This window comes from Streptopelia decaocto (assembly GCF_964273445.1).
Source record: "Streptopelia decaocto genome assembly, chromosome: 9".
NCBI lineage: Eukaryota > Metazoa > Chordata > Aves > Columbiformes > Columbidae > Streptopelia > Streptopelia decaocto.
Window position 1 is genome coordinate 3,892,095 of NC_138664.1, and position 12,983 is coordinate 3,905,077.

At 48.0% G+C, this 12,983-nt stretch overlaps 1 protein-coding gene across 1 annotated transcript; it reads left to right on the forward strand.

The window, feature by feature from the left end:
* Window positions 1–9,006: 9,006 nt before the first annotated feature.
* MEX3B (mex-3 RNA binding family member B) lies at window positions 9,007–12,389 on the forward strand. The gene is made up of 2 exons (XM_082060606.1): window positions 9,007–9,967; window positions 10,905–12,389. Exons 1-2 carry the CDS (start codon window positions 9,706–9,708, stop codon window positions 12,314–12,316), a joined length of 1,674 nt encoding a protein of 557 aa, XP_081916732.1. The 5' UTR covers window positions 9,007–9,705; the 3' UTR covers window positions 12,317–12,389.
* Window positions 12,390–12,983: the final 594 nt, after the last annotated feature.

Consider the following 12,983-nt stretch of genomic DNA (forward strand, 5'->3'; position numbering starts at 1 on the left):
TGGATTCAGTCCTCCTCCTTGAGTTAACACGGTCTGAAATACAAAAGCTAAGAACATAATAATCGTTATTTCCATCTTCCTTTCAACATTTTCTTTCTGCTAGGAAGCAGAAAAAGCGTGAGGGTGACACACGTCAGTTCACGCTCTCCCCCCGTCTGCCAGAGCTGTAGGAGCCGGGAGGCTTTGACACGGCAGATTTGGTGCGGCTGAGCTGGGGCTTGTTCCATTCATTACACCTTCCCAGTGCGGCTGGGGGGGAAGTCCTGACCGGGAGCCTTTAACACCGAGTGTGACACATAAGCCAGGAGGATGTAAACCAACCCCCAGCTCACTGGCTGCAAGTAGGAGAGAGGCTTCTAGAAATCCCATCAAGTTTCACACAACACCTTTGCTTCCCATTGTAGACAGTGTAAGTTAAAAGTACAACTGAGGGCTCGGGTTCTTTATCTCAAGTACAATTTTGACTGGGAGTTACTAAAAGGCAGTAAAACTGGAAGCATATTATGCTTTTTTCAGAGTCCCTTCTAGATGATTGCCATTTGAGGAATGAGGATGTCGAATCTGCCACGTTGCACAAAGTTATGGCAGCTGTTCCATATTGCTAGATTGGAAATTAAAATGGAGATCTATTCAAATTGTCTGACACTTTCAGCAAGCTTGAAAGCAACATTTTAAAATATAACAGAACTCTAATTTGAGTCCTGAGGGATAGTCAGTAACATTGAAAGCAAGCGTCTTTTTCCAAATGGTCTTCAACTACTTTGTGTCTTTTATTTTCCGTGCTAAATTCTGCTTTCTGTGGCAACCACGTGATCCAGCTGAAGTCAACAGGATTGCTGAGAGTGTCGAAGACCAAATCCTAGGCAAGAACATTTCAGTAGGTCCAGTCTGTTATGACAATAAATATTTTCAGGAATGTTTAAGCTATGTTAACCTTTAAAAAAGAATGGCTCGCATTTCTATTTTCTTTCTTCATAAATGTGCGGTGCCTGAATCTTCTTAACAGTTTCTTCATCTAAAGATAAGACTGGATATATCTGTATCTGTAGAGAGTAAGGCAATCTCTTAGCTTAGGAATTTGTAGAGGTCCGCCTTTGCCTGCCAACACACAATCAAATCTAACTTTTAATCCTAGTGCTGCTGCTTTAGTAACACTAATTTTATAAAGGCTAGGAAAACTCATAATCTAGGAAACGAAGTTCTTTGAAACGTGTAATTGTAGACCTGTGCTTCAGAACTCAAGGTTTAGCCAGCTCGATTTGTTGTTGCCATGAAGTATTATTTAAAACCATTAATATTTTGATCTGGTAATTCTTATTCCACAGAAGGAATGCACTGTCGACATCTTTTGGTATTTTTTTGTTGTTGTCCTGAATATGCCAGTTCATCACTCATGCTGAGGATTAATCACTACGGTAAATGTAGCGTGATCTGTTCAGGAAATGTTTGACGAGGCTTTATAAAGGCACTCCATAAAAAAGACAGACAAAAGTAGTCTCTGTTTTTCCTTATGGGTGAAATTCACCTGCCCAAAGCTCAAATAAATACGTGACAGACCTCTGCTAACACAATTCCAATTCCACTGCTATCTGTTCTGTTTTGCTTCCCACATATCCTGTGATGTCGAAGATACTCTCTTCTAAAATATCATTTGCTTTTTCAGGGTGGCGCTGGAACCTACAAAGGGCTTAACAGGCCCTGGAAAGAGCAATGTTGCTATTGATTAATCTGCCTTCTGAATGAACCCTGGTTAAAAGCTGTATTTCCAAAATTCTAGATGAAAGAATCTGTATACAAATAATGGCAGGAGGAGTGCTCTCTGAGCTGATATGACTACAGAAATAAGCAGTTCTTCAGTGCAGCATGTGGTTTTCTAATTTCCAGTAAAATGGAATGAGTCACACATGACAGCACCATTGCCACTAACCAGTGTGGCATGGCATCTGAAAAAGATAGCACTGGAAGGGTGTGAACTGCAGAGCAGATGATGGGCCTTGAAACATCTTGTTTTCTTTGGCAGAGCAACCAAACTCTTGATGCTTTCCCACAATCTGCTCCAAGGATATAGGTTTTGCTGTGCTGTATCAGATCATTACTCTGGGAATTTGAGTGTCCTGCCTTTGCCAATGGACAGTTCTTGATGCTTTAGATAAAGATAAATGCCCAGACTCCCCACAGGGGAATTCCAAAGTCAGATGGTGTTTCTTCAAGTAGGGTTTACATTACTGCAGAATTACCAGGGGACGTTTTTTCTCTCCACTACCAAATCACAAAGGATACATCTACTCAGTCAGGCAAACAAAGGCCCAAGACAGCTCTCAAGTCCAGGCTCACATACCATACATATTACTTATATGTAAGTACATGCTCTGGTATGGACCTTAGGCTGAGTTCACTCCAGAGGGAAAGTCTGGCCATAGTCGTGACTTAGCACAGACCCAAGATTTTCTTCCTCGTGTTTGGAAAGGAGCAAAACTCCCAGTGACTGCTGCTGTTCAACCCTGAATCTGAGAGGAGATGATATGGAGTCTCAAAAGATGACGGCCCAAATTAAAGAGACTAAAACCACACCCCTCCTCTTTATTTCTGCTTTCAGGCCTCTACAACTGGGGATCAAATCCTCTGGTGTTAATAAACTGGAAACTCTGAAACTTTTCATGCAAAGTGCCTCCAGCAAAACTGGAGGCATCTGTTCAAAAGCAAGCTGAAGAGGACCCAGCTCACACGCTTGTCCCTGCAGTAGGGCCCTAAGTTTGTCAACTTGTAGTCATGAATGACTTGTGCTTTCTTGGATCTATTGTATGAAAGTGACATCAGATGTTTTCAGTTTCTCAGAATAAATACTTGTTAAAGGCGGGGTGGGAGGGGGACACGAGTAATTATTTTTTCACCTCCTGACACATCCCCAAATACATCACTGCTGAGTGCCACATCTAAAGGTGATATTCTAGGCGCCCAGCATTATATTTTCATTGGTCTATACTGTTTCGTCCCTGGCAGCACTGTCCACGCTAAGGGCTCAGGAAGAACAGTAGTTTAAGTTGCAATTTAATTCCCCGTAGATGGAGATGTGCTGTGACAGAAATGCCTGTCGTCCTGGCAATCTCTCACATCTGCTGCAGGCAGAAGAGTAAGTGAAACAATAACTCTGCCAGCAGATGTGGCTCTGTAGGGACAGTAGTGTCTGTGGTACGAAAATTCTCTCCCAAAATACAGATCTGTGGGGACAGTAAGCGTCTGTGTCAGTGACAACTTTGCAGCATCTGCTGGGACAGTAATGTCTCTGATTTGTAAATGCATCTCTGCATCTGCTGGGTCCATCAGAGAGAGAAGTATTGTATATATCGAGTCTTAGATGTGAAAATCTCCTTCACTTTCCTGTAATTTTGGGGGATCTGACTCTTCGTCCCATGGAGCTAATAAGAACCATCTTATGTAACAAGAGCTAAAGGTATTCGTGGGTCTTTTGCACATAGGACAGACATTGCCACATTTCAGCTGCCAAGAAATGCTGCTACATTTTGTCCTACCATAGTATTAATCATTAATGGCTTTGTTCTCAATGAACAGCGAGTCTCCTCAATGATGCTCTTGTGAGTGCTAATGCTTTGTGGTTGCAGTGAAAGCATCACATGAGAAATGTGTTTGTTCAGGGCGGAGATGCAGCACAAACACAGCGTTCTGACCCAGACCAGATTTCAAACATTCCTAAGTGCAGGTGTACGCAGATAAAGCTTTTTAATTTGCCCCCATTTCTAGGTTAGGCAGCAGACCCAGCATAGGAAGGATTGCACTGGAGACAGTCAATTTTTCAGCAGCAGCAACTCCATTCAGATGTGAGAGTATTTTGCTACAACAAAGGCTGATGTTGACATTTTTTCTTGGATAGAGACAGATGCAAGAGCTTCTGCCTCAAGGTTATCCATTATACAGTATATTAACTAGATGTTTTAACATCATGCTTCCCGCAGAGACAGAAATGAAGGATGATTAATACTTATCAATTAAAATCTAATCTTTTTGCCATGTGTATTTATATGCTGAACTTCAACCTACAAGGCAATTCTGTGACAGGAATTAGATATTCGTTTATTGGAGAGCACTGGGATTATGATCAGGGATACATTATTCACTCATTTATTATGAGTATTGCATTTGTGCCTAGATTTTGCCTAGGCATTGTATACAAACAATATCTCTGTACAAAGGAGGTTATAAACAATTAGCATTAAAGGGACAATTATTTTCTTTTTCTTCTTGTAGCAGCACTGAGTAAGGAAGGAGGGCTGGAGGAGAGAATCAGCAAAGGTTGTACATGTTTTATGACCGTAATTATAATTAACTATTTCAGAGATTAAAATTAAATTAAAATTTAATTATAATTTACTATTTCAGAGATTAAAACTGATGAAAAAAGACTCAAGGTTATGAGCTACCTCACAGATATATGAGTTATCTAGCTCAGTCTAAGCATGCAAATATATATATATATATATATATATATTTAATCTAGCCACTGTTTAATAGTGCCCACAAGTGTGATAGGTGCTTTACAGACTGAGATGCCAGCGCTGCATCACACAGTGGATACTGGCCCGAGGGCCATGGTAACAATGAGCTCGAATGCGGCAGCGGCACAGAGCCGCGCTCCACTGAGAGGCTGCAGCAGGAGCAGCCTGGAACGCTGGACTCCAACCACGGAGTGGGAGAGCAAAGGAAAGGCAGAAGCGATATTCATTTTCGAACTCTGGTCAGCGTGGTTGTTAAACGCCATTTAATTCAGATATACGGTGTGATAACCCTTGTTCACAGGCGAGACGCAGAATGGAGCAATAAATGAAGGAGGCCACTCACAATCCGGGTGGAGAGTTTTGAAGTGGGCAGGTGATCCGGCTGGTTAGTTCTGATTTATTATAAAAGCATCTTTATGCTTTTTGAATTGCCTTCCATCAGTCATGTTAACCAAAATGGCATTCTTGTAAGGCAGTTCATCCCTACACACATGCACACACTAATCACTCATGTAAAACTAATAGCAAACGCAAATGAAGAAAGTGCTGTAGGTGATTACTATTATATTTTTTGTTGTTGTTTTAATGTACTGGCAACAAAAATTTTAGTTTAGTAAAGCCATTAGCAACTGGTATATGTTTACAGTACTGTATCAACATTTTTCAGAGACTGATTGTGACTGTTAAAGGTCTGTGACTTTTTCTGGTTTGCGGCAAAATTGCTTCTTACAAGTTGTCCCAGAAGATCTTTGTTTATTAAAAAAATACTTTGCACATGAATTTTGCTGTTACAGAAGAGAGGTGTAGAATTACGAAGATGAAAGTGCATGTGGGGAAAATCATCAACATCGTCTCCTCGTTCGTATTTTTTGATGTGACACTCCTTATCACGAAGGAAAGAGGCACTTCTGCAGCTTCCGTACCCCTGAGCCTCCTTCCATCTCAGAGAAGTATCACAAAGCCACTCACTACTCCATCTCCATTTTATTTCTTGTCATTTATTAACACAACCATACTGTTTTGAGAGCTTTGCCCATCCCTTACCATAAAGCATCCAAAGCGCTTGGATCAACTGGTGGAAAAATAATAAACATGTTCAGCTGCAGTTGTGCAGATTCTGGATGAGTTGTTTATAAACATCTTGTCTAGAACTGTCAAGAGGTGGAGCTAACATCATCGAAAGATGATAAATTCTGACATGGTGCTCTGAGATTTCACTGCCACTGAATGTAGGTTAATATGGGATTCAATAGGAAATCTGGCTTGTGTATTGCTACATATGACAGGAAACGAAGGAACTTGTCATTTGTCTGCAGATTGCTAATTGCAGTTTATTGCACATGCAAAAGGTTAATTTGAGTGTGTTGCCACAGTAATCACATGCACTGTCTCAGAATAAACTGCACTCCAAATCTTATTGATGATGTGTCCTGTGGGGTTTGAGACATTATTTTGTAAGATTATGGCTGTAACAGAAGGCAGCAGTGTCCTTAAGCATAAGCAACTGGGATAGAGTGGAGTTGCAGGTCTCTCATATGAAATACTTTTCCTTGACCCTTAATTTAGTTATTCCCTGAGATGCATGTAATTTATCCTTTGTGATGACACATTGAAAACAGAGGTCCCATCTATTCTAGATGAAAATTATATCCTATTCCTATTATTGCTAAAGCTGTGTATTTAGAGTAGCATTTAAAGGCCTCAGATTAATTCATGACCTCCCCATGCTAGGTGCTGTGTATATACACACAGTAAGCTCACTGCCCCAAAGACCTTACACTTTAATTAAATAAAGGTCAGAGGAAGGAAGTTTTATTACCTCTGTCACAAATGGGAAATGATAACAGAGAGAAACTAAAAGGACTGAGAATTACACTCCTCCTGCAATGAGTCCTGTAATATGGCCTGTAATATATCCTCCCTTCCTGCTTTTGTTAAGTTGCTGTAAATTGGTAGGTAGATGGTTGGTCTCTCCCCTAGAGGTGGAGTTTACTATAATTCTGCATATGTTTCAAGGTTTCATGGAACAAAAGCACTTAGGTAGACAGATAACACTTTAATTTAGATCTGATTAAGTTATTTTGCAGAAATACTTCTTTGGAGACAGTAGAGTCATACGTACCTTTGTGTGAATTGCTTGTTGCCATACGAGCATGCTATTGTATGGATTCTGTGGTCCTGGGGGGCTGTGCTGTTGGTGCATGCGTGTTTTAAGGTACATCAGTAAAACCTTTTTATTGTTGTTATTATGATTCCCTGTACTTTGCTCTTAAATGTTTCCTAAAATAGTAAAAAAGCAATAGCCCTCAAGATGTTGGACCATTCCACAGGATTCATGGGAGGCTTGAAACACCGGTGCACACTCAGTCTCCCAGAAATGCGTCTCCCTCGCCCCCTGCCCCCAGAAAGTATCATGCTTATTCTGATATGCATTTTAAACATTTTTAATTATAGTTTCACATTGAAAAATAAACCCAGATCAGCACGGAATCTGGGTTTGAGAAGATTTTTCCTATAGAGAGACACATAAACCTGAAGATAACTTGTTTTCGTTTTTCTCCTTAGTACATGGGTGTTCAGTGCAGTGTAGTGATCTTGGGCAGACACACGGGCAGATGGGGTGGGAAGGGGGAGGGAGACAAAAAGAGGATAATATGAATCAGGAGAATAAACAAAACGACAAACGGGTAAAATCCAAGGATAACGCAACCACGGTCCTCACATCTCTGTGTTTCAGTATTTGTGCCCCTCACTGCTGGACTTCAACAACAATAACGCTCTGTGTTGCCATGTCTTTCCCTCTGTCCTCTCTGCCCCTATCTGGTAAATGGGTACAGTTATTTTCAATCGCACAGATTTTACAGTCCTTGAGTTAAAAAGACAGCAAAGAAGCAGACATTTTATTTTTATTGTTGTCAAAGGTTCTATCCATCTCTTTTTTCTCTGGTTAAAAAAAAGTTCAATATTGAAAATAGTTAAGAGCCTTCCAGATCCTTAAGCATTTATAAGTAATATCTCTTATTTACCCCCTATGGAAACCACCACTGCTGCCTATGGAAGTGTAAATTTGTAAAATAAGTAATCTTTTAGATATGAAACTACAGAATTTCCTTGGTTGATGGGGCAAGCTAAGCACTTACAAAGGGACATCACCAGTGTGTACCCTTGCTAGAAAACAATCCACTGGAGCTTTGTTATAAAACATGCAAACATCCTGAGGAAGTGACAGTAATTTGCAATAAACACTGCATGTAAACAATTACCTGTGACTTGTTACACTTGTTTGTACAGGCAGCTGGCTAAACAGATCTGTGTGCACTTGTAAACGCCTGTCCCCGTCAAACTCGATACTGGAAAACAATTACTTGGTATTTGATTTCTCTGAAGTAAAAGAAAGTCAGTCTTTTGTACCTGACAGCTGGCAAGGACTCAGTAAATGTGAGTCCTTATAGATACATGGAGCAAAGCTGGAGAATGAAGAGGTAATGGTGGTGTTCATAAGAAGAAGGACACTTCCATGTCTATTCACCAGACTGAAGGAATGTTTTTGTGGCAGTGTACTTGGTGAAAAAGCTGTTTTATTTGGTTGAGGGCTCCTGTGCTGGCAGAGGTGAAATGATTTGGTCACACAAAGCCCAAACAAGAAGCAGGTGTGACTTATTTTCTAGTGGTTCAACAAAGTGGATGTCAGACGTTTGCGAAATTATGTTTCGGCCGTTATGTGTGATGCATTCTCCCATTTCGGACTCTTACAAAGCAGAAACGTTGAAGTTGCAAGGTGAGGGAAGCCGGTGAGCACGTTATTTGCCAGTCACGCTGCAGACGGACAGGTGTCACCCGCTCCATCCCCACGCAGGCCGGACGGTGCCTGAGGCCCAAGGCCGGGACACGGTGGCACTCGAATAACCGCCATCACCTCACAGCGCCCGGGATGCACCGAGCCCGGGGCGCTGCCCCTCGCAGGGCTCTGCCCGCGCCCGCCGGGGCCTCTCGGCTGCGAGGCCTCCAGGAAGGACTCCGGGCCCGCAGGCGCTGCCTTCCCGCTTCTCAGGAGGCCGCGGCTGGGGGGTCCCACCGTTCCTCCGGTGGGTCCCCCCTTCCCGCCGCTGGTCCCGCTGAGGGAGCCCGCGCGGGCGCAGCCGCTCCTGAGGGCGGCGCAGGCGCAGTGCGCAGGGCGGGGAGAGGCGCGCAAGCGCAGAGCGCGCCCCGGAGCCGGGCGGTTGCGGCCGCCGGGTCCCTGAGGGGCGGCTGCGATTGCTGCTCGCCGCCTGGCAGGCGGGGTGTGGGGTCTCCGGTGCCGGCGAGAGGCAGGCGGCACACAAAGGAGCGCGGTGACCGCCCATCTCGGCGCACACCCCAAAAATAAAAAAAGAAGCCCAACCGCTGCCCGGCGCCTCGCCCTCCGTGTGTTGTCCGGGGGACAACACACGGAGGGCGAGGCGCCGGGCGGCCCTCGGACAATAGGCGCACGCCGGGCCGCGGGAATCGCCAGCGCGGTCCGGTGTTGTTCCGCACCCGACAACAAAGAGCGGAGCCGGGCCGGGGAGCGGGAGGGGCAGCGCCGGCCCCTCCGCGCCTCGCCCGGCCAATGGGCGCGCTCAGCGATGGCGGCGCGGGGCTGTCAGCGAGCGCCGCTTACGCTGCGGCGCCCGCCGCGCCCCCCCCGTCCCTCCCTCTCTGCCTCTGCCCGCCTCTCCAGAGCCGTCTGGCTGCAGCAGTGCCTCAGACAGAGGAGGGGAGAGCAGGGAAAAAAAACGCTGAGTGAGTGGAGTGGAGCCTGGGAGGGGCTCCTTAAAGAAACGCTGCCGTCGCTTGGCATTGTGGCCGGCGAGGAACTCGAGGGGGGGAAGCCATCGGAGCTCCTCTCGCTATCCTCTTCCCACCCCCCCACCCCACCCCCAGCCGACAAAAAAAAAAAAAAAAAAGGAAAAAGAAAAAAAAAACCTCGGGGGGGGGGAGTAGCGGGGGGGGTCCTGAGAACATCTTATAAACCGGATTGCACTGAGAGGAGGAAAAAAAAAAGCAAAAAAGATACAAAATATACAAGCAAAAGGCAACAAATCCCCGGTCTCCAGCAGTCGCCCACCCTCCCTTTTCTTCTCTCCTGCTGGCCATCTGCCTTGGGTTTTCCTTTGTGTCTGATCTTTTACTACTGAGCCGAGTGCAGGAGGAGGGTGCAACACACACAGGGACTATGCCCAGCTCGCTTTTTGCAGACATGGAGAGGAACGGGAGCGGCGGCGGAGGCGGCGGCGGTGGTGGTGGTGGAGGGGGAGAGACCCTGGATGACCAAAGAGCCCTTCAGATCGCCCTGGATCAGCTCTCCCTGCTGGGGCTGGACAACGACGAGACGGGCTCCATTTACGACAGCGAGCCTCGGAAAAAGAGCGTGAACATGACTGAATGCGTCCCGGTGCCCAGCTCGGAGCATGTCGCTGAGATAGTGGGGAGACAAGGTGGGTGACTGCATGCGAGGGGGTGTGGGAGCGGGTCTCCCCTCCGCGCTGCCGGGCGGGCGGCTCAGATGCGACACTGGCCATTCCCACGAAAACTGCAGCTGTTCGGTGGTGGCCGGTGCCGGCTTCCCCCAGACAAAGAAAGTGCAGCAGACGTGATGTTTCCGAGGAGCGTTATGCATCAGTTTCGAGATGCACTTTCAGCTGCCGGGAGGGAAAGAAAAAAAATATCGCGAAAATAATAAAATTTGCTCCTTTCCTCCGCCTGCAAAAGTTAGATTTGCAAGAGGGAACGGGAAGAAAATGGGAGCCTCGGTGCTATTATTATTTTTTTCCCCCGAAGTTAGAAATCGTGGATTATTTTTAAGGAAGAGAAATTGAGTGGGGAAGTGGAACAATGGGATTGGAATAAAGCATCCGCAGTGGGGAATGTGGCTCATTCGGTACAGCAGCTGCTCCTCACCTTCTTAAAAACTGATTTTATTTTTCCGAAAGGAAAGTGCCGAGCAGGAATGCGGACTGGCGGGTGTGTTGGATTGTTCGCTCTGCTTGCATTTCATTTTTCTTTTCTGGTCGTGCAGTTTTATGCACGCTCCTTTTTTTGTTGATTTTTGTTTTTTGGTTTTTTTGGTGCCGTTCTTGCGAGCTGTACGTTGGTAGTTTTGGGGCAGTTTGCATGGGAGATGTGTTGGTGGCCACTTGCGATGCCTTTGGGTGTGTGCCAGGGCTGTGGGCTGACATGACTTTACACCGTGACTGGGGCTCATGGACAAGATGCCAGCGATCACCTGGGGTCGTGGGCAATGTGTTTCAGGTGGGTGTGTTTGGTCTCCTCTCCCTAGCTGCACCCAAATAATAGGTTGTAACCGGTTCTCTCCCCCCCCCCCCACCTCCCCTTTCTTCCCCTCGCCCTCCATCTCCCACATCTCGTTCCCAGGTTGCAAAATCAAAGCTCTGCGGGCAAAGACCAACACCTACATCAAGACCCCAGTTCGTGGGGAGGAGCCGCTCTTTGTTGTGACGGGCAGAAAGGAAGATGTGGCCATGGCCCGCAGGGAGATCATCTCAGCGGCTGAGCACTTCTCCATGATCCGAGCCTCGCGGAACAAGAACACGGCCCTGAACGGCACTGTTCCCGGCCCCCCGAACCTGCCCGGCCAAACCACCATCCAGGTGCGGGTGCCTTATCGTGTGGTGGGCTTGGTCGTGGGGCCCAAGGGGGCCACCATCAAGCGCATCCAGCAACAGACGCACACCTATATCGTGACCCCGAGCCGGGACAAGGAGCCAGTCTTTGAGGTGACGGGCATGCCTGAGAACGTGGACCGGGCCCGGGAGGAGATCGAGGCGCACATCGCCATGCGCACTGGCGGCATCATCGAGCTGACGGATGAGAACGACTTCCACGCCAACGGCACGGATGTAGGCTTCGAGCTGAACGGCACGGGCAGCCTCTGGAGCAAGCCCACGCCGCCCAGCATCACGCCCACCCCGGGCCGCAAGCCCTTCTGCAACTACCGCAACGACAGCTCCAGCTCGCTGGGCAGCGCCTCCACCGACTCCTACTTCGGGGGCGGCACGGGGGGGGGCGGCGGTGCCCGCCTGGCCGATTACAGCCCCCCGAGCCCGGCGCTGAGCTTCACCCACAACGGCAACAACAACAACAACAGCGCCAACGGCTACGTGTACGGAGGGGGCGGCGGCGACGTCCTCTCCTCCCCGGACTGCTGCTCCGATCTGCCCTTCGACTCGCCGCCCGGCTTCGACCTGGCGCCCGCCCCGCCGCCGGGGGCCGCCCTCATCTGGCCGCAGTTCGAGCGCGGCCCCGCCGCGCCCCCCTCGCCCGCGGCCTCGCCCGCCGCCGCCTTCCCGGGCGCCGCGCCCGCCAATGCCAACCTGGCGCTGCTGGTGAGCGGCCCCCGGCGGGGCGGCGGCGCTCCGCCCCCGGCGCGGCTCTCCCCGCCCCTGCACGGCAGCGCGGCGGGGCCCGAGCACCCGCTGGCGCGGCGGGTGCGCAGCGACCCGGGCGGGCGGCTGCTGGCCGCCTCCTACCCGCTGTACGCCAACGGGCTGGGCTCCCACCTGCCGGGGCTGCCCTCCGACTCCTCGGCCTCCTCCTCCTCGTCCTCCAGCTCCTCTTCCAGCTCCTCCTGCTCGTCGTCCGGCGTGCGGCGGAAGGGCAGCCGCGACTGCTCGGTCTGCTTCGAGAGCGAGGTGATCGCGGCGCTGGTGCCCTGCGGCCACAACCTCTTCTGCATGGAGTGCGCCAACCGCATCTGCGAGAAGACGGAGCCGCAGTGCCCGGTCTGCCACAGCGCCGTCACCCAGGCCATCCGCATCTTCTCCTGAGAGCCGCCGCCGCGGGGGCGGCCCGGGGGGAGCGGCCGGGGCAGGGCCGGGCCGGGCCGGGGCCCGCCGGGGGGTGCGGGCTGCGGGAGGGCTGGGGGGTGGTGGTGAGAGCGGGTGCATGCTATACATAGTAACGGGCGACTCCATTCTAGTGCTAGGCTAGTTTTTACACTGTACTTTCATACGAAGCTTCCAAAACTCCCCCCTTTTTTTAAAAAAAACAAACAAACGAACAAAAAAAGAAAGTAGAAGATGCTTCTGATGATGACAATGGTGTGTGGACTGTTAGTAGAACGTGCTGGTAGTTCCTAGGATGCTTAATATGAAATAATTAAATCTATGGGTGGATACTTTTCTGAATGTTCTTGAAAGGGCAAGAAGTTCCTGTGAAAAACCACGATACTGCAGCTTTATCAAAGTTTAAAAAAAAAGAAAAAAAAAAACCTGTAACATATCTCTTATATATATTAAAAACGTTTAAAGGTTTTAAAGATAAATTGCATTAATACAGATTGAAGTATTTTATTCTTTTTTGACTTGAAAAATTATATTTCATATTGCAAAGATGTTTACAAGTATTTTAATTTAAGTTCAGTGAACTTTTTGTAGCTGGGTTAAATCTTTTTTATTTTAGTATGGCCTTATGGCAAAGAACACTGTATTATTT

Excerpts from the sequence above, each read along its gene's own strand:
- MEX3B (XM_082060606.1), top strand. The coding sequence starts at position 9,706 with ATGCCCAGCTCGCTTTTTGCAGACATGGAGAGGAACGGGAGCGGCGGC. Across the intron at positions 9,968-10,904 it reads TGAGATAGTGGGGAGACAAG|GTTGCAAAATCAAAGCTCTG; the intron begins GTGGGTGACTGC and ends TCTCGTTCCCAG.